Here is a 20,329-nt window from a genome sequence, read left to right on the forward strand (position 1 = left end):
CCATTTTTATTCGCTCCCTCGCTGCTGCTCTGGGGCCCGGCTCCGCGTGCGGCGCATGCGCGCCGGGAAGAATGGTCACGTGGGGAAGGCGAGCTCACGGATTGGCGGCGGCTATTGTGAGGTCAGTTCCGGCGGCGGCGGCGAAGCCGGTGGTTCAGACGGGCGCGAGTGAGACCCCGAGCGAGCGCGAGACAAGGGGGCGCCCGGCCCAGCCCCCCCGCCATGGCCTCGTTGCTCAAGGTGGACCCGGAAGTGAAGCTAAAGGTAGCGATGCCCCGGGGCCCCTCCCCCCCCGTACCCTCCGGCCCGGTTCCCCCCCCACGGGCCCCTCCCCCCCCGTCCGGCCCGGATCCCGCCCACGTGTCCGCCCGGCCCGGATCCCGCCCACGTGTCCGCCCGGCCCGGATCCCGCCCACGGGCCCCTCCCGCCCCGTCCGGCCCGGATCCCGCCCACGGGCCCCTCCCGCCCCGTCCGGCCCGGATCCCCCCCCCCACGTGTCCGCCCGGGTCCCCTCATGCGGCTGCCCCGACCCCCCCCCCCCGTGCCCCTCTTCGCCGCCCGAGGAGCGGTGGAGGGATCGGGCGGGGGGGGGGGCGGTGGCGTCGTTGACGCTGAAGCCTAACGATGACAGGTCAAACCTGCTCCTTTCCTCGAGTGCCCCCAGTCACCGCAGCACCCCCCCCCCCCGACCTGCAAATCCCAGCCCGCCTGCGGGGGGGGGGCGGCAACCTCTCCTGTACCCTGATACTTGGCAGTGTCCTCGCTGGCCCCAGCATGAGCAGACTAAGCAATTCCATAGGGCCCTGAGCAGCTCAGGGGGGCCCCCATTTGCTTTTTCTAGCATATGTTGGGGGGGCACAAAATATTCCTGCTGAGGGTCCCCAATGGGCTAGCACCACCTCTGTCCCCAGCACCGCTGGATGCAGGCACCTGCCGCCTACACGGCCGTAAGATACAGCTTAGTTGGTGGCCAAATGACTAACCCTGGGGGAGGGGCTGATTCAGTGGCTGCATCTCATTCAGTGCTGACCTTCATCTTACGTGTCGTGACTCTGCCTGAGAATTTCCAGCCTGCTGCACCTGCCAGAGTCGCACCGAGCTTGGGTCCCGCTTTCCCTGCAGCTACAGGTCCCGGAGGGGTCTACGCTTAAAAACTAGGCTGTGAAATTTTGTGCACTGAGTGCCGTAGTTAGGTCGATCTAACCCTCGGTGTAGATGCAGCATCAACCTAGCTATTTACCGCCTCTCCGAGAGCTGGATTAACAACATCAACAGAAAAACTCTTTCAGTCAAAGTAGAAAGTGTCCACACTACAATGTTATGGTGGCAGGGCTGCAGCGTAGATAGACCTTGAATATCCCGCTGCCCTGTTGCTCAGGCTGGGTGGCCATGTGCCTTCGCTTGCTACTTTTCGTTTTTGCGTAGTAGATAATGACAGCAGGTGTTAAATGTCTTGCTGCTTTGTCAAGGAATTCACTCCTCTGAGGAGCAGCCTGTTAGGTGAGATGTCTACAGTGTGGGAACACTTGCCTAAGCCTGGGGATTGGGGGAGAATGTTGTGGGGGGGGTTGTCACTGGGGTCACTTTTGTTGTAATTAACAGTCAGGTCTGTGGGGCCAGATGAACGACGCAGTTATTGTTTATTGCACCTCTCAGATGGTAGATTTGGGCTCTCATGCTGCACAGTCTGCTCTAGAATAGGTCCGAGTCTGGAAAACCCTTTGCCTGCTCCAAGTCACCCCCTTCAGCCAGGGCCGGCTCCAGGGTTTTGCCGCCCCAAGCAGCGCAAAAAAAAGTCGCGATCTGCGGCACTACCGCCGCTGCTTCATTCTTCAGAGCCGGACGTGCTGCCCCAAGCACCTGCTTGCTGAGCTGGTGTCTGGAGCCGGCCCTGCGTTCAGAGAGGCTTTAGATTGTTCTCTGAAATACTCGTAAGGGCACTGTCAAATTCAGATTTCCCTCTGACTGCAATGTATTGCACCTTCTATTGTCAGAGCAACCCCATAGTTTATAAAAATGGAAATATTGAGGTTCCCTGTGTGTGGGTCAGTCATGTAGCAACATGAAAGTAAAATGTTTTTTAAAGAAATAAGAAAAGTGGTCGTCAACCCCCAAATTGGCAAGGGGCTGAAGTTCATGTGTAGGACCCCAAACTACTTGTATTTTAAATTGACTAGCCTTCAGGTTGGCGATGCCCCTTTCAATAACCAGACTGCACCTGTCTGCAGATTCTTGCCCTCGCTGTTACTCTGCAGTCCTGTGGTTTTGAGCCAGGGAATGTTGAGTTTCCGGTTTTTTGATGGCAACCAACAAATCCTCTCACTGTTGGGGAGCATGCCCACCTCTCTCCCCAGAGAAAGGGACTGAATTGATGGGACCCTTACGTGAGGTGAGAACAAGGGCAAAACATTTCAGTAACTGATAGCGTTTACTGCTATGGCAACCATGGGCTTCTTATGCAAGTTATCAGTTATTACCAGCCCCTCCACCCCCTCAGTGAACAGTGAGAGCTCTCACTATCCTTCAGACCTCAGGAGCAAAAGAAGTGTCCGGAGTAAGAATAAAAACCCACTTGGCCTAAAGCTAAGCAAAAGGAATACGTCTTGCAATGTGCATGCCTGTGAGGTGGTGCAATTCCTCTGTTCTTCCACTGCATTTCTGCTTTATGATCAATCAAGCCAGGCGTTAGGCATTTGACCAAGTCAGCTTAACAGCCAGATAAAGGAGAAGGGCTCGGCATAATTAGCCGTAGCACTTGACAATGAGTATTTAGGGTGGCCCTGAGAAGTTCGGCTGGTGGTGGCCTCAGTTCCAGTCCAGGAGTGCTCCACAGATCTCACTAGCATAATGTGCATGTTTCTGAGGCTTCATGGGGACCTTCTGGAGTGCACTTTTTGCCTTGTCGATCTAACAGCAGCACCTTCAGCCTCTGGTTGTGCTTCGCCTGCACGGCAGCTTGCTGTGTTCTCCATCCCCAATGGTGGCAGCACTGGGATGGGGAATGTTAGACCTGTCCCTGCACTGCCAGCGTGGGCTCTGTTTACTGAGGTTGCTGAGTCTGAGCCTGTCCTGGAGTAACCGCTTCTGCCTGGAATATCGAGTCTGGAGGCCTTTCAGCAGTTGGTAATACTGACATCCTATAAAGCTCTGTCATCTTTCTCGTTGGCCTGGTGGGGAAGGTGTTGGAGAGGCTGCTGTGTGGCCACCTGCCCCTCTACAGTATCATTCTCACCCTGGGCCTCCATTGTAAAGGGGCCATTTACCCGATGCTGAGGCCCTGTGTGCTGCAGGGCAAACTGGACCTAAATTCTGCATCAAGGGCCCCAAATTCTGGGCACTTAGGAGACTCTGGGAGCTTCAGATACATTCTGAAAACAGGGTTTCTTATTGGATTCAATATGCCATGGCTAGGATGATCAGGGAGTGGCCCCACTGCTTAATTTTAGGCTAGAGTTCCGTTTTTAATGCAGGCCTTGCATTTCCAGTTCTCACACAGTCCCCTTCCTGCTTCCATGCAAGCCCATGAAGATGAGTAGGTCAGCTCACTCCTCTCCGCTATTGTTTGAGGCTGTCTGCAGACAGGCAAATGACCCTGGGTCAGTTACCTCTCGTTCTGGTTTTCAGGCTAGCCCTCAGGAATGGAACAATGTATACCTCTAAGAGAGCTGGAATTTGGGGTCCAGCTCCGAGGCAGGGGATGAGTTCTGTAGCTGTGGAATATGTAGGGCTTTGCCTCTGGCCCAGTGCCTGGCACACCTGGGCTGCTAGATCAGGAAGAACTAAGGCTGTCTGTGAACTGTGCTGTTTGGGAGCAGTTATTCTGAGCTGTTGTTTTCCTCTTTTCTAGGTTGACTCTTTCAGGGAGCGGATCACAAGTGAGGTAAGTGTCCTCACCCATCTCCTCAGAATGGAACCTGGGGGCAGAGTGAATGCCATGTTGGGATCTAGCTTTCTGTTGGATTCTGCTATGATCTCTGAGGTGCAGCAGAACCTTTCTTTGCAGGCTCCTTGCTGGCAGTCGGCACTTCAGTCACTCCCTGAGTGTGGAGAGTCTGCAGCCCTGTTGTTCTCCAAAGCCTTGGCAGAGTGGAGGGCTGCCAAGACTCCTCCGCCTTCAGGTGGGAGAGTTTGACTCCCTCTGAGGCTCCTTCCTCTCCTCTCCTTCTCTCCCCCCCCTCCCCCCCCCGGCTTTGAACAGAGCTGTACGCTTGGCCTTTTGTAGTAGCCTTGGTTTCCACAGTGTCCTTGCGTGCTGGCTAAGTGCAGAGGTGAGGGCAGCCTGGGGCACTGCACTCGTGTAACCATCTGCTGCTCTTTCTCATTCAGGCTGAAGATTTGGTGGCGAATTTTTTCCCAAAGAAGTTGTTAGAACTTGATGGGTTCCTTAAGGTAAGATATGTGCTGTTGCCTGCTTCCCCATTCACTTCAGTGTCCAGCATGCAATCCTGACCCTGGGGAGGGGTTGTCTTTAGTCAGAGCAGAGAGTAAAACAGGATAAAACGCTGAAAAGCAGTGTCCCAAACTTGCTTTATACCCATTTGAATGCCATTAGCCCATGACACTCAGCCTAGTGTCTCTTACGGACTGTGATAGTGTATGGATCCCATCAGCTGGGCACTGGATAGAAACCTAACGGGTTCAGTCCCAAACTTACAATCCATTTTCCTAGTCCTCTCAGTCCCATCTTCCTACCTGCCTCTGTTCTCGCTTGCCTGGTGGCTGGATGAAACCTGAGGTCTGGAATTTCCCATTTCCTGGCGATTAACATGACAAAAGTTGTTAGATTTGTATGTGACTTCTTGTTGTTTTCCAGGAGTCCATCCTGAATATTCATGATCTCACCCAGATCCACTCAGACATGAACCTTCCTGTCCCTGACCCGATCCTTCTCACTAACAGCCATGATGCACTGGACGGGGTAAGATTCCTCCCTTGGCTACATTAATTAAACCTGCATGGCCTGCTGTGCATTCGGTTAGGCTGTTCCCTGTTAACGACAGGCCACAGCCACCCGTGAGCATGTGAGAACTGGTCTCTTCAGCCCGTGGATCCTAGCTGGAGGTGGTGCTGTGTTTGCTCTGTAACCCACCCCCGGTTGGAGGGGGAAGGCTGCTCTGAAATCAGGACCCTTGAAGATGTTCTGTAAGAAATTTCCTCGCTGCTGTCGCGCTAAGTCCCGGGTGGTTGGGGAGTAAAACGTTTTGTTGTATGTATTTTAGCCAAATATGAAAAAGAGGAAGCTGGAAGACTGTGAAGAGACCTTCCAGGGTAAGAGTCCCCAAGTCTCTGTGCTGCTGCCTGCCCGCTGAGCCAGCGCTCCGTGCCTAGGGGTATGAAACTGCACAAGCTCCACCTGCCCTCTCCCGACTGCCACTGCCCTACCCAGGCCTGTCCGTCTTTCCTCTTACAAGCTGGGGCGTGTGACTGAGTCACGGAGGAGCCCACTAGTGGTTCTGCTGAGCAGAGCTTGGCCTCTCCCAAGAGACTGGAGTAGGGCTCATGAGAGCTGGCATGCTGCTGGAGGGAGCAGACTTAGAGCCGCATGACCCCTTTGTGGAAGGAGGGAGCTGCCAGGCCTCATGCTGCATTGAAACAGAGGCAGCTCCTACTTGTGCCTCAGGGAGCTCCCTTTGCACCCTGTTTCTCCAGTTTGGGTTTCTTCCCGGGTCTTGTCTCTCTTCCCCTTCCCGTGTGGTAGTCTTTGTAATAGCCTGTTAAATATCCCTGTCCCCATGGCGATCCAGCGTGGTTAGCACACGTGCAGAGCTGGCGGTCTCTGAGGTGAGATGCTGTGAATAACTGACCTTTCCCCTCTGGCGCTAGGTACCAAAGTGTTTGTGATGCCCAATGGGATGCTGAAGAGTAACCAGCAGCTAGTGGACATCATTGAGAAAGTGAAACCGGAGATCAGGCTGCTGATTGAGAAGTGCAACACGGTGGGTGTGGGCCTGGGCATGGGGCAGTACGGCAATCAGCCCCCAGACCCAGCTGTCGAAATTCCTTCCCCATAGCATCAGGGCTTCTCAGGGATCCATAAAGAGTGGACTGGGCCTCCATCCTACCTCTAGGATAAGGCAATGTAGGACTCCGCCTCTCCCCCGCTTCTCGTGGTCTCTGAAGAGGATGCTGCCCAAAGGGGCAGGTGCATTTCCCAAATGTGCTTGGAGCTGCCCTGACTCCAGTGCCTGAAGTCACTGCAGCCCTCAGCTAGCTCCCTCCTGCCAGTCCTTTGCTTGGAAGGGCTTGCGTCTCTGTGACGTTGTACAGCACCAGGCACGCCTGTGGCGGATACTTGCTGAGTGGGGCTTCAGTAAAATCGAGGGACAGAATCTTCCCTTAATGCTTGGGTGGATGTCCTGGGTTCCCAGGAGAGGTCAAGGCATCAGGCCTTGTCCCCAGTCCCCGCATGAGCCAGGCCCTGAGACGGTCTTGGGATGAGCTGCTCGAGCGAGAGTTTCCGAGGGCCCCCAATAAGAGGTCCTGATTTAAAGGCAGGTCCCTCCAGTGCTGTCTGCACTCAGTCAGTCACAGGGTCATTTTGCATCCCTCCAGGTCAAAATGTGGGTGCAGCTTCTGATCCCCAGGATAGAAGATGGAAACAACTTTGGCGTTTCTATTCAGGTAAGTGACCCGTGGCCACATGGCTCCTTTATATGCCAGTGCCCCAGACGCCAGGGCATCTTGGGCTTCTGAGGAGCCTTTCATTAGATCCACCTGGCTCTGCCTCCAAAGGGCTCTTCGAGGGGTCGTTGAAACCTGAATCCTTCCCTGGCATCTAAGAGGGAGGGGCAGAGAGGGCCTAAAAGCCTCACTTTGCTCAGAGGCCTGGGAGCCGTGCCATAGTTTTGCAAGACCCAGTAAAGCTGACCCATGTTTGAGGAAGGCTGTGTGCTCCACCCAGCACCCTAACCTGGCAGGATCAGGGTGGTTGTGTGAAGCTATTTGCATTGCTTTCTTCCCTGAATCTCCCAGGAACTTGTCTGCCTTGCTCAGAGGATCAGCAGCCTTAATTTGTAGGGCTGTGTGGGGCTGGTGCAGGGGGTCATTATGGCCAGGAACTGCTGGTTCCTGCTGGCTCCTATGTTCCTGTAACCTTCGCTAACTGACTGAGGCTTGAGACCTGTGTCTGATTCTACCCTGACGAGTAGCTGTTGCAACTTTAAAGGTGGCCAGAGACTGAGCTGCTGGACCCTGGGTGGCTGCACACGTGAGTGGGGTTGGAGTTTCTTGCTTCTGCTGTGAAGCTCACTCTGTGTCTGTGGCTCCCTTGCAGGAGGAGACGGTGGCTGAGCTGCGGACTGTGGAGAGCGAGGCAGCTTCGTATCTGGACCAGATTTCTAGGTAGGTGGGGAAGGGGTGGCTATGAGCAATCTTCGCTGGGTCCCTCTCTGGGGAGGCTGAGTGCTTTTGGGTAAGGACTTGAGCCCCGTGGCTAAGGCAAGGTCTGAGAACACTGCTTTGCTATTTTCTGACTATTAAATCTACCCTCTTCCCTTCCAGATACTATATCACAAGGGCAAAGCTGGTTTCCAAAATAGCAAAATATCCTCATGTGGTAAGTGGAGTATCTTTTTGCTGAGCGTTTGGTGGGGTTGGAGAGAATTAATTGTTTTTCTGTTTCTGTGGATAGCCCTCGACTGGCTGTTTCTATCACTGACTCCCTTAAGCAGCAGCTGCCAGAGTCCTGTGTGGCCTGGAGGGTTGGCGGAGGGACCCTGTGGTGGGTAGGAGCCCTGGGAGGGGAGCCTGCAGGGCTGGAAGGATCTGGCTTCTCTCAAGGGAAAAGAAAACTCATAATAATAAATATAAATCAGAAGTTAGGAATTGTAGAAAATCGATAAGGGATGCAAAGAGACACAAGGAGAAATCTATGGCCAGTAGAGTAAAGGGCATTAAGGGAGAGTTTTAAAATATATGAGGAACAAAAAGAACCCGCCAATGGTATTGGTCCATTACTAGATGGAGATGGTAGAATTACCAATAATAATGCAGAAAAGGTGAAAATGGTCACTAAATAATTCTGTTCTACATTTGGGGGGGAAAAACAGACAATACAGTCTCAGCCTATGGTGATAACACTATTTCCACTATACTAGTATCTCTGGAGGATGTTAAGCAGCTGTTACTAAAGTGAAACGTTTTGAAATCAGCGGGTCCAGATAACTTGCATCCAGGAGTTTTAAAAGAGCTGACTGAGGAGCTCGCTGGACTGTTAATGTTGATTTTTTTTTTTTCAATAAGTCTTGGAGCACTGAGGAAGTTCCAGAAGACTGGAAGACAGCTAATGTTGTGCCAGTATATACAGGGTGAATGGGAGTACCTGGGTAATAATAGGCCCGACAGCAATCCCAGGCAAGACAATGAGTGTCTGATATGGGGTTTGATTACTAAAGAACTAAGGAAGACAATGTAACTGATGCATATCAACATGGTTTTATGGAAAACAGATTCTTTCAAACTAACTTGATACATTTTTTTATAAAATTACAAGTTTGGTTAATAAATGTGATAGTGTTGATGTAATATATTTAGACTTCTGTAAGGCGTTTGACTTGGTACCACACAACATTTTGATTAAAAAACTAGAATGAGATAAAATGAACATGGCCCACATTAAATGGATTAAAAAACAGCTAACTGATAGGTCTCAAAATGTAATTGTAAATGGGGAATCGTCATTGAACGAGTCTGTTTCCAGTGGAATCCTGAAGGGATCAGTTCTTGGCCCTATGCTATTTAACATCTTTATCAATGACCTGGAAGAAAACACAAAATCATCAGTAATAAAGTTTGCAGTTGACAAAAATTGGGAGTGGTAAATAATGAAGAGGACAGGTCACAGATTCAGAGCGATTTCGATTGCTTGGTAAACTGGGTGCAAGCAAACCATATCTGTTTTAATATGGATAAATGTACATCTGGGAACAAAGAATGTAGGGAAGCAGTGACTCAGAAAAAGATCTAGGGGTCATGGTGGATCCCGGTGTGATGCTGTGGCTAAAAGAGCTAATGTGATCCTAGGATGCATAAACGGGGGAATTTTGAGTAGGAGCAGAGAGGTGATTTTAACTCTGTGTTGGCACTGGTGTAGCTGTTACCAGAATCCTGTCTCTAGTTGTGGGGTGTCCACAATTCAAGAAGGAGGTTGATAAATTGGAGAGGGCTCCGAGCAGAGCCGCGAGAATGATTAAAAGATTAGAAAACCTGCCTTATGGTGAGAGACTCAAAGAGCTCAATCTATTTAGTCAAAGAGCAGGTTTAGGGGTGACTTGATCACAGTCTAGAAGTAGCTACCGGGGGGACCAATATTTGATACTGGGCTCTTCAGTCTGGCGGAGGAAGGTCTAACACGATCCATTGGCTGGAAGCTGAAGCCAGACAAATCCAGACCGGAAATAAGGTGTGTGGTGTTAACCGTGGGAGTAACTAACCACTGGAACAGTTTCCCGAGGGTCGTGGTGGATTTTACATCACTGTCAATTTTTAACTCAAGATTGGAGGTTTTCCTAAACTCTCAGCTGTAGGAATTATTTGGGGCAGGTCTCTGGCCTGTGCTATACAGGGGGCCCGACTACGTGATCACAACGGTCCCCTCGTGCCCTTGAATGCATGAGATTGAACAGGAGAGAGCCCCCTTGATGTCTGTAGAGGGAGGGGCAGCCTGGCGTTTAAGCTATTCACAGCCACGTTCTCCCTTCTCTGTGTAGGAGGATTATCGCCGCACGGTGACAGAAATTGATGAGAAGGAATACATTAGTCTGCGCTTAATCATCTCCGAGCTGAGGAATCAATATGTGAGTGAGAGTTGGGCCCCCAGCTCTGCGTTCCCCTGTGGAGAAGCACCCTTGGGATCCATCCCACCTCAGAGCCCTGAGAGGAAGCTGGCCTGGGCCTCTGCTTTCCCTTTGCTCTTAGCAAGCAGAGAGAGCAGCGACTCGCTGCCCTGGAGAGTCTGGTATTTCCCGCCTCTGGGCTGAGTGCTGGGGCATGCAGTTCATTGCGCTCTTTGCTGGAACCTTCCGTCCCAACCTCTCCAGGTGGCGTAGGCCAGTCCTGGGCGCCGTTAACTAACTCACTCTCGTCGGTGGGGCTTGCAGTGGCTAAAACATGCTGGTCTCTTCAGAGTGCAGACAGGCGAGGCCTTGCCTAAGGTGCTTACTGCCTGACATGAGACATGACCTGCTGCTTGAGGGCAAGGGCTGGTGAGGTGGGGAAGGGCCAAGGGGCTGTAACTAAGAGCAGCCATTACTCAGGTTAGGCCAGTGCTTACGGTGAGAGTGGAGTTAAGTCAAATCGTGGACGTCCCACTCCTGACGTGCATCCATGGTCTTTCTCCTCCTCCTTCCAGGTCACTTTGCATGATATGATCCTTAAAAACATTGAGAAGATCAAGAGGCCTCGGAGCAGCAACGCTGAGACTCTCTACTAAGTGTCAACGTTTGAACTTGAGAACTGTTCAGTCAACTCAAAGACCGTCATTGCCTTGGTTTGTTACGTGACTATCGAGATGGGAAACTGGCTGGAAATAGTATTGCACTCTTAGTTAAACTCTAAAGAAACCCTCGCCTAGTTCTGTGATTAGTTTTGTTCAGGTCTCAGGAACTCTCCCTAATGTAGTAATTGGTATTGAGCGGGCCACTGCCATGGGATGGGAATGCTTCTTCAAGCCTTTCTTCCTAGCTAGGTGGGAATTGGATGAGAGACCGAGCCCTGGGGTTCTCCCCCTCGCCCCCCATCTGTCAGCTGCAGGGTTTCCTTGGGGTCCCTGGGAATGGAGGAGATGCAGTGTCTTCAGCACTAGACTGAGTCCACAGAGTGTGTGCTGCCTGCGAGAAGCCAGCTGCTTCTCAGTGCCATCTGAGTGACCCCTCTGCTGCTAGTTGTCTTATGCGTGTTAACTGCAAGGCTGGGAGGACGTGCCCCTTTGGAGCAGGCGGCTCCCCTAGCCCAGGCTGCAGCCACACTCAGCAAAGTGCCATGGAGAGATTTTTAGGTTCGAACAAGCCAGGAAAGAGCTATCTTACGTTAGATCCCACCCAGTTTGTCCTTCTCCCTTGTGAAATGCAGCTAGATCCGTGCAGAGGGCTATGTGGAGCACCTGTCACCCAGTCACGTCCCGCTGGGCTGGCAGGTTCAGAGCCCGGGTGGCTTTCGCTCCTGTGCATAGCTTTCCTCTTGGCTCTACAAAAGCAGTTTTCTTGGTTAAAACCGATGTTAATCTCTCACACGTCTCCTTCGGCGTGAGGCATTTCTGTCCAGAATGAAGTTAGGGAGAGGCCTGAGCTCAAATTTTGAAGTCCTCGTAGTCTCCACTGATGCGAAGGAATTAGCAGGTTGTGACGCACAGTCGCCTGCCGAGTGTATTGGGGGGCAGGGTTGGGCAGGCTGGCTGCGATGGCTGATCTTTTGGAATGAGGACGGCCAAAAGCAGCCACAGCAGATCAGTATCAAAACCTCAGCACCCCGTGAAAGGTACCTCGATTCCTTCTCCTGTGCCCAGGCGCTCCTCCCAGGCCCATTGCAAACCCCATGGGAAACGGTCGGTTGCATGGTCAGTTTTTGTATGTGTGGGAAACGGGCTCATGACGCTGCAGGTTCCTTCTACGTTTTCTTATTTATGGTATTTTTACTTCACACCCTCCTTCAGGGGAAAGCTGGGTCAGTTGGTCTTGGACCCCTGTAGCTTCCATGGGTCTCACTGTCACACCTGTAACTTCTTGTGCAGTAGCCTTAGAGTTGTTAGTCGTGAGAAATGGAATGAACGTCCTCTCCTTCCCTCTTGCGTTCTGTTGCTTTTGTTTCTTCTTCTATGCTGAAGAGCCCCGTTGTCTCTTGCTGGTTTCCCAGGGGTTGCTCTGAGCGTGGAGGGCCCCCTGCCCTTTCGATAGACTCCTTCGTTGTTGTTTGTAGTAAGTCCAATCTTCGTCTTCCCGTTAATAAATATTCAGTAACAAACCAACTGCGTCTTAGCTGCTGCCTGGGAGCAGCACCTTCACTGTGTGTTTCTTTGTACTGATTCCTTTTTATTTGTTGGACTGTTCAACTTTCCTTGCCAGATGAACGTATGTAAAACTTTTACCATGTCAAGAAATTAAAATACAGGTACTTTGAATTCTTACGTGGGACCCTTGTGTGATGCTGCGTTGTCAGACATGCTCTGTCAGTGGCTAGGCCTCGCCTCTGTCCCAGTCTGGCCCTGCCTCTCTCACCTCCACTCGCTCCACCCTTGAACTATATCCTCTCCTTTTCCTTCCCCATTTCTCCAGACAGTCTGCTGCTGTGTGGAGCCCGGAGGTTCCTAGTACCAAGGCCCCATGTCCTTACACTGCCATTACTCACTTCTGTGTGGGGCGATTGGGAATTGCTAGAATCATTTGGAATAAAATGGGCCACTGGGGACCAGGGACTGGGATAAGGGAGCCTCCAACTCTAGGCAGCTGGTGCCTGGAGCATCTTCCTTGGGCCATGGCTGCAGCTGTGTGCAGTGCGTGTCTCCCACGTCAGGGTTGTCCGCCTCAGTGGTGAGGGCTGGATTGACTAGGCCCTGCTTGTGGGAGAAGCTTCACCGTGGCTGCCTGCTGGTGTAGGGCTAGAGAGCATACTCCAGGGCTCTCACCTGGCCCCTTCCACTAGGCTGGAGACACGGGAGGAAAGATGCGGGCCAGTTGCAAAGCTCAGCAGCAGTGTCTGTCATTCCACTTCCTGCTCCGAGTTCCAAGCGACTGTGGTGTCAGGATCCTGACCTTTCCTTTTCCTGTCATCCCTTGTCTGGCATTTCTAGCTAGCAGCCCCATCCTGGGGCTAGAGACCTGCTCCTCTGTGTTAGTCTGCATGCATGCTCCCTCCTACCTCCACCACGCTCTCCAACGGCAACCGATGCTTTCCAGGCTGCCTCTCCCATGAGCTTGAGCTCTGAGGGAGGATTGAAATCTCCCCCTTAATGCTGTCTCTTGAGACCTTAGTGCCCTAGAGCTGGGCTCCCCCCTTGGTGAAAGGAACCTGCCGCACACTCCACTTCTGGGTGGTGTCAGGTATTTGCAGTCCATGTAGCCCCCTGGACTGGGTGAAGGGGGGACGTAGACAGTTGACGCTGAGGATCTGAGGTAGTTAAGGCTGCTTGATCTGAGCCGGAGTCTGTTCTGTACAGAAGCCATCCTCTCGAACACACGGAGGGGTTCCCCGTCTGGAGCCAACGGCCACTAGATGCTGCTCTTGCTCCAGCCACCGAACAGTGGTGCGCCCGGCCCTGAGCAGCTGGCGCCTATGCGAGCACACTGGATCTCAGCACAAATCTTAGGAACCACTGAGGAATGTGAGAAACGGCTTCTGGAGAGAGTCTGAGTTTCCTGCTGCCCATGAGGCCCCTTCCAGGACTCTGCTCCCTGTGGTGTGGGAAATGCCAAAGGCCTACTCAGGCCAGGCCCCCTTCGCAACAGGAGCAAAGGACTGGCTTAAAATAAAATTCCCTTGTTTGTTGTGAGGCCGCTGGAGCTGGGGGTCAGCGTGGGCTGACGCCGAAAGAACCTGCCGTGGCACTGTGAAAAGCACCCGCTCTTCACTACCACCGAAAGAAAGGGCCTGAACTGATGAGTGTGGGGGGAAAATATCCCAGGTTACCTAGGTGAGTGCCCATCAAAGGGCAACAAGACACAGCAGCCAACTGCCCCGTCCCTGCAGACAATATAATGAGGGTGAATGAGCATCAAGCAAACTTACTTTGACATTTAAAATGATGTAACTCGCGGCCAGGAGAAAATGGGAGCAAGGAACGTAAACCTCCCTGCAGCCGGAGTTCTGTCTGCAAGTAGACAGACCCAGCCAGCCCCTGGGGAGTCGAGTAATGTGCTCCCTGCCCAGGTGGCTGGCATTCTGCTGCTGCCGCTGGCTGGCTTTGGGTTTGGTTCCGATATGTCGCAGAGATGGATTGTGCAGCTGTTCTTGTATGAGCTGCACAGTCTGCTCTCCTCAGAACAACACAAAACTCTTCCCTTCTCACTCCTTCAGGGGGGGCAGGAAGAGGTGGGCAATTTACCAAACCCAGGATGTAGCAATAGGTGGTTCCAAAAAGGAATTTAGCTAAAATAAACCTCAGCAGGAAGTGAATTCTCTGGGGCAGGGCTGCGAGAAGTTCCGTACTGCGGCTGGATAGGACGTGTAGAACGGGGTACACGCTCTGAAACGGAATAAAGTTGTGTTGCTGCTAGTAAGAAGACTTGATACTTTCTACGTGCCGAGTTAGCTAGCTGCTGGAGGTGTTCTTAGTTGAGACAAAACCAAGGCCTTTAGCACTCGTGCTTCTTAAAGAAGCCAGCTCACTTTTCGTAAGAGTCGGAGTGTTTGCACAGGTGTCCCGGCTGTGCTGCTGTTCAGCTCATTTCATTTGCTTCCTGAAATTTCCCTGGCCGTTTGAAATGGATTCAGGTTTGTTCTCCACTTACTCTGAAAATGGCCTGCAGTGGGGGGCTGCTGTCCTTCTGGAGAACTTCATCAAATGCTTTCAGATCCCGCAGCTGGAAAAGTGCCACAGAAGTAGACGGTATCAAGTACTGCACGTTTAGACTGCGCTGCACTGGGACATCCTCGGGCATATACACAGGCTCGAAACTCGTGGGAGCAGTAGCAGAGAAGAGCAAATTCCCTCCACGTTGGCTGTATCCTTCCCCACAAATAGGCCGCTCATTAGCGTGGGTTGGTTGGTTTTTACTGTGGGGTAACTAGTGAGCTTAGATCAATATTGAAACACACCGAACAAAAGGCCATCCTGAAGCTCCCTCCGCGCTGGATCCAGGCGGCTGTAGGGCTTCTCCACCTTTCTTTAAGCCCTCGCTGTCACTGAGAAAAGCGCTGTGTTTGCAGCCTGTGCTGGCTTTAGACCGCTTAGAGGAGATGTAAACTGTCATTGCATCACTCTTAGCCGGCTGCTGTACGTGCCACTCCTGGATTGTCTCCTCCCTGGGTTCATGTTGTCTGCAGGGGTGATACTAGCGAGTCTGACAGAACGGAAGATGCATGTTTCTGGGGTAGCCATGTGTCCAGTTCTCCTGCCAACAGGCCTTGTGAATGGTGACCGCAGCGGCTCCTGCCCTCGCCACAGCGCTAGACTAGCTGCCAAGGACTCAGAAATGACATGAGTCCGCTGGTGTCTGTCTTCGCAGCTGCAGACGAGGCCAGAGAAGGCTGCTGGGATGATATAGGTACTTTGTCAAGAGCAGCGCTGGCTAAATGCTTCTCCATAGGGTAGGGGGGTGGGTCCAAACCCAAGGTGAGGGAAGCTGCAATGGAAGAAGTAAAGGTGGAACTGCCTGAGGAGGAAGCAACCTGCCCCCAGCAGGAAAGAGTGAGTGTTGCCTGCAGGAGAAGGGAGGGAGGGGAGGCAGGGGTGAGGCGAGGCTGGCAGCAGGAATGGAAACTTGCTTTGACTCTTGGTTTCCTTGTGTGTTTGGCACAGGCTGGAGATCCGGCAGGGCTTGTGCACCCCAGATCTCTGCTCTCTGCAGAACAGTCTCAGGCTCCTGTGTCTGTCTCACCAGCACATTGGGACACCTGCGCCTTTCTGGAGGTTCAGGGAGACCAAGGAAAACAGTCACTTATTAAAGTGAGGCTGGAAAAGTCATGCTAACCAGTGGGAGTTCCAGCAGGAGGCTGCCAGCGCCATGCTCCGTCCAGGGAAAATGTGCCTTCTATTTTCCCTGAACCCGCCCATCCGGTACCAAGCTGGTCACCAGTGTGTGGCCAGGCAGCCTGGGGAGAGGGATGAGCAGATGGTCGAATCCAGGGACTCCTGTGTGCTAACCCTGGCTCTGCCTCTCCCGGTGCCCTGCAGGAAGTCATCTCCTCTCGCTCCACGGAGCAGGGCTAATAATGACCCTGAGGTGTCTCATGGGAGTGTGACCAAGATTGGCTAATGACAGGCTGTGCAGGGGCATGATGCTGGGGCTAATTAGTAATTGTGATTTGGGTGCTGAGACTAAGGCCCTAAATGACCTGGCCGGGGCTGCCCCATCCCTTTGGCTATTCCATAGCTGGGCACGTTCCTCCACACAGGACCTGCTGCTGGAGGTCAAACTGGGACCCAAAACCACACCGCCCGGGCGTGTGTGTGTGGAAGGAAAGAGCCTGGGACATTAGGGAAACTCAGTGAAATGCAAAGAGGTGAAATTCTAAGCTGTGGTGGTGAAATCTCCACTCTCACAGGCTGGTAATGTGCCCCCCTCCATTCCCTAACCTGATGCTGACAACACCATCCCAGCCCTCATGGGAACCTAAGCAAACTGGCCAAACTAAAAAAAGCGACATAATGATGTGAAATTTGTCTTATGAGTCACTGGCCCTGCGGCTCCAGTAGTTTTCCTAATGCAGTGCGCTTGGAGGCCCACCGAGCGTGCTGGATGGGCTGGGAGCAAAGACCTTCCCTTTCTAGTCCCCACAAATTTCAGATCTCCCCCAGCCTCTCTCCACCTTTCATGTTTCCTGTACTAACCATCCAGCCACAGTCCAAACAGGCTGACGGCAGCTTCTCTGGGAGCTGCTGTAAAGCTCCAGGAGTCTCCTCTGCCTTCGTGGTTGCAGCAACATGAACCTGAGAACTGTCCTCATCCTCCTAGTCCTGGCACTAGTCACGATCTTCGCTTTGGTTTGTGTGTTGCTGACGAGAGGAGTGAAACCAGCCAGCTGTGAGCCGCAGCCCCTGAGCAGCCAGGGGGGAAAGCACAGTGATCAGAGCCTGGTCTTCGCTGATCTGACGCCAGAAGAAATGGGGCAAGTGGTGAGGTACCTGCAGCGCAGCCTTGGGGTGCCATTGGTAGACGCCTATAATGCAAACCCCTCCGATAACTGCATTTACTACATCGATGTGCAGCTCCCCACCAAGGCAGAGGTGCTGGGGTTCTTGGATCATGGGGGCAGGCGACCCCCGCGGCAGGCGCTGGCTGTGGTGTATTTTGGAAACCAACCAGATCCGAATGTCACGGAGTACGTGGTGGGTCCCCTGCCCAAGCCGACGACTCACCAGGACATCACGGTGCGGAAGTACGGAGGGAAGCTGCCGTATCACCGCAGACCGGTGCTGGATGCTGAGTACAAGCTGATTGCTGGCTATTTACGGAGGACGGCATTTCCCACAGCTCGAACCTTCCTGAATCAAGTACTTGATTATGATGGAACTAATTTAGCAGCTATGACCACAGCCCCCCGGGGGTTCCAGTCCGGAGACCGCAGCACCTGGTTTGTTCTGTTCCACAACGTGAGCGGCTACTTCCTGCACCCGGTGGGGCTGGAGGTGCTGGTTGATCACAGCAGCCTGGACGTCTCCCACTGGCGGGTGAGAAAAGTGTTCTATAACGGCCAGTACTACAGGGACTTGGTGCAGCTGGAGAGCGAGTTCAAGCAGGGCCGTGTCAAAGTGCACCCAGTTACGAGAGCCCCACCCGACGGGGGATTCTCTTCCATGCAGCCCCGAGCAGCCCCCAGGGCTCCGTTCCCTCTGCAGTACGAGCCGCATGGGCCCCGCTACAGTGTCCGTAACAACCAAGTCGTCTCGCAGGCCTGGAGCTTTGCCTTTGGGGTGAACGTGAACACGGGGATGCGTCTCTTTGACATCAGATTTAAGGGGGAGAGGATTGTCTATGAAATCAGTGTCCAGGATGCTACATCTGTCTATGGGTCCAACTGTCCTGGAGGGATGTCAACCAGGTACATGGATGGGAGCTTTGGCATCGGGAGATTGACGTACCCGTTAGTCCGGGGGGTTGATTGCCCCTATTCAGCCACTTACGTAGACACACACTACTTAGCTCAATCCCCAAACCCTAGAATTAATAAAAACTCCATCTGCATTTTTGAGCAGAACACCGGGTCTCCTCTGAGGCGCCATTACTCCAACTTGCAGTCCCTGTACTACGGGGGTCTGACCAACTCTGCTCTGGTCCTTCGGTCAGTTGCCACTCTGGGCAACTATGACTACGTCTGGGACTTCATCTTCTACCAGAACGGCGCGATCGAGGCCAAAGTCCAAGCCACAGGCTACATGAGTTCGTCCTTTCTGTATGGTGACGGTCTGGACTATGGCAATAGGGTTGGGGATCACACCCTGGGGACGGTACACACCCATTCCATCAATTATAAAGTGGACTTGGACGTTGGAGGTAGGTCTCTTGGTGATGTTTCTTTCTCTCTCTCCTGTGCCTCTCACTTATTACGTGCTACAGGCAGTCCTCGGACTTACGACACAAAATTGATTCCTGAAAATTGCGTCGTAAGTCGAAACGTCCTAACTCGGAACCGCAATCCACTCTATTGCGGGACCGAGCATCCTAAAGTTGAAACTAATTGTCGTAAGTCGAATCAGGGTGTCCATTCAGAAACGTAAGTGCCGTTCATCGTAAGTCGAAGGTGATAAAGTCGAGGACTGCCTGTATTCTGTCGAACTGCAGGAGTGGGGGCTGCCCCAAGATGCAGAACTCTTGCAGATGGCCAGCAGCAGCATCATCCTTGCTCACTTTCTTACCCTTAGAGCTCTTTGCAACATTATTTATTGACTTATTCAAATGAAGAGTCAGGGAACGTCACAAACCCCAGCAGCCATGCGAATCCCAGCAAGTGGCAGCTGCTCCAGGGAAACCGTGCAAGGTAGCAGTTTGGAAATGTGTGTATTTTTCTTACACCCGTCAGTTGCCAGGCATAGGGTGGGAGCCAGGGTCTTGCTAGTTCTAACCGCTGCCTCTCCCTGTGACCTTGGGGTTGTCACCGTTCCCCAGCGTGCCTCAGTTTCCCCAGTGTAAAGCAGGGATACCAGCGACTGTGGATTAGCTGATTAGCTTGTGCCGTGCTAAGCATGTACTGATCTCTGGGAACGTTTGTGGTTCAGGGCCCAAGACTCGGACCCCAAACTGGCCTCCTTGCGGCTGCTGAATTCCTCGTGCTGTGACACAGCCAGGCATGTTTTCCAGCGGCAGTTCACCTGGGGGGTTATTTGAGAGTTTTATATAATGTCCTACACGCCAGGGTGGTTTGGTGCGACTGCGCGCGCCATCTGCTGGCTGAAACAATTGGTGTCGTCTAAGTGTCTATGCACTGTAGCCCCATTCGTCTCAATGAAGCTAAGAGACCAGGTCGCAGTTTTCTTGTCGGAAGGTCAGGCTGTCTGTCCGGCTGCAACTCAGCAAGGCGTCAGTTCAGCAGGGACTCTGGGGAAGTACCAGGGGAGCAGCAGCATTGGGGGGGGGGAGAGTCTTTAAATTAAAACGTCTTCTGCAAAAAGGGAACCGTAAAAAAGAGACACTTTGCACCGCCCCCCCAGCCAGATATGGCACCGGTAGGAGCTGGATCCCCTGCCTCCCCTCCATCCCACAAAGACCTGCTTCATGTTAGCAACTCAGACATGCTGACTCCTGCAATTGTGGCGGGGGCGTGGGTGGGGGGAAGGGAGGCCTTGTCTGTTAGAGATGTTACCCCAATGCAAACCCCAGCAGAGGCCGCTGACGTCAGCTGTGCTTCATGGCTCCGTTAGAGGACTGCACCTCTGTCGATTCCCTTTGTGTAGGCCAGGGCCGGCTCTGGCTTTTTTGCCGCCCACCCCCTCCCTCCCCACGCGGCAGGGGAGGGCGCGGGGGGGGACGGCCGGAGCCCTGGGAGGAGGGCGGAGTGCCCGGTTGGGGCTCCGCTCTCCCCGGCGGCTGGGGGGAGGGCGCCGGAGCCCTGGGAGGAGGGCGGCGAGCCCGGCCGTGGCCCCGCTCACCCCGGCGACCGGAGCCGGAGCACCGCGCTGCCCCCCTCCAGGTGCTGCCCCAAGCACAAGCTTGGTGGGCTGGTGCCTGGAGCCGGCCCTGGTGTAGGCAAGGCCTGAGTGCGCATTAACATCCAAATCATCACCTAGCACCTCGCTCCTTCCGCCACATTTGCTGTGTCCCTAGGCCCTAGTCTTTGTCCCAAACGAGCGTTGGTGAATCCAGAGCCGCAGTCAAGATGAAACCCTTATCAGAGAGAACAATACAACCACCCTGCTTACCAAGGAAATGCAAGAGCAAATCCGACTGAGACCCAGAACCTAGCCGCCGTGGAGAGAGTTCATGAGAAAGGAACCCCAGGAGCAGTCCAAGTTCAGTGAGTCGGGAAGGGATGAAATTCTGCACTATAGCAAAAAATCTCCAGCCTTTTGAAGATTTGGTTTCACCCCCTACTGATGCTGAGTGCTTAGATCACAACTTCTACAGGCAGCCTCTGGAAGTTGGTCTGAACAAACAAGTAATGGCGTCTGTTCTGTAACTGGCCGTCTGTAGATCGGTTACGCTGTAACAGAGCGTGCTGGACGGGCTCATAGTGAAGACCTGC

At 53.1% G+C, this 20,329-nt stretch overlaps 2 protein-coding genes across 2 annotated transcripts; both read left to right on the forward strand.

Annotated features, from left to right (window-relative positions):
* The first annotated feature begins 115 nt into the window (after positions 1–115).
* Positions 116–12,119, forward strand: PSME3 (proteasome activator subunit 3). The gene is made up of 11 exons (XM_054014098.1): positions 116–264; positions 3,849–3,881; positions 4,328–4,390; positions 4,815–4,919; positions 5,221–5,269; positions 5,825–5,937; positions 6,554–6,622; positions 7,275–7,342; positions 7,502–7,556; positions 9,709–9,795; positions 10,350–12,119. The coding sequence occupies exons 1-11, from the start codon at positions 223–225 to the stop codon at positions 10,428–10,430; spliced, it is 765 nt and encodes a 254-aa protein (XP_053870073.1). The 5' UTR covers positions 116–222; the 3' UTR covers positions 10,431–12,119.
* Positions 12,120–16,534: 4,415 nt separating this feature from the next.
* LOC128829354 (membrane primary amine oxidase-like) lies at positions 16,535–18,975 on the forward strand. The gene is made up of 3 exons (XM_054014738.1): positions 16,535–18,144; positions 18,208–18,364; positions 18,867–18,975. Exons 1-3 carry the CDS (start codon positions 16,575–16,577, stop codon positions 18,973–18,975), a joined length of 1,836 nt encoding a protein of 611 aa, XP_053870713.1. The 5' UTR covers positions 16,535–16,574.
* The last annotated feature ends 1,354 nt before the right edge of the window (positions 18,976–20,329 follow it).

This window comes from Malaclemys terrapin, chromosome 25, assembly GCF_027887155.1.
Source record: "Malaclemys terrapin pileata isolate rMalTer1 chromosome 25, rMalTer1.hap1, whole genome shotgun sequence".
Lineage (NCBI taxonomy): Eukaryota > Metazoa > Chordata > Testudines > Emydidae > Malaclemys > Malaclemys terrapin.

Coding starts and splice junctions, on each gene's coding strand:
- PSME3 (XM_054014098.1), top strand. CDS start 223: ATGGCCTCGTTGCTCAAGGTGGACCCGGAAGTGAAGCTAAAG. Junction 5,938..6,553: donor TGATTGAGAAGTGCAACACG/GTGGGTGTGGGC, acceptor GCATCCCTCCAG/GTCAAAATGTGGGTGCAGCT. Junction 7,343..7,501: donor TATCTGGACCAGATTTCTAG/GTAGGTGGGGAA, acceptor CTTCCCTTCCAG/ATACTATATCACAAGGGCAA.
- LOC128829354 (XM_054014738.1), top strand. CDS start 16,575: ATGAACCTGAGAACTGTCCTCATCCTCCTAGTCCTGGCACTAGTCACG. Junction 18,145..18,207: donor AGTGGACTTGGACGTTGGAG/GTAGGTCTCTTG, acceptor TACGTGCTACAG/GCAGTCCTCGGACTTACGAC. Junction 18,365..18,866: donor CAGGGTGTCCATTCAGAAAC/GTAAGTGCCGTT, acceptor TTTGTGGTTCAG/GGCCCAAGACTCGGACCCCA.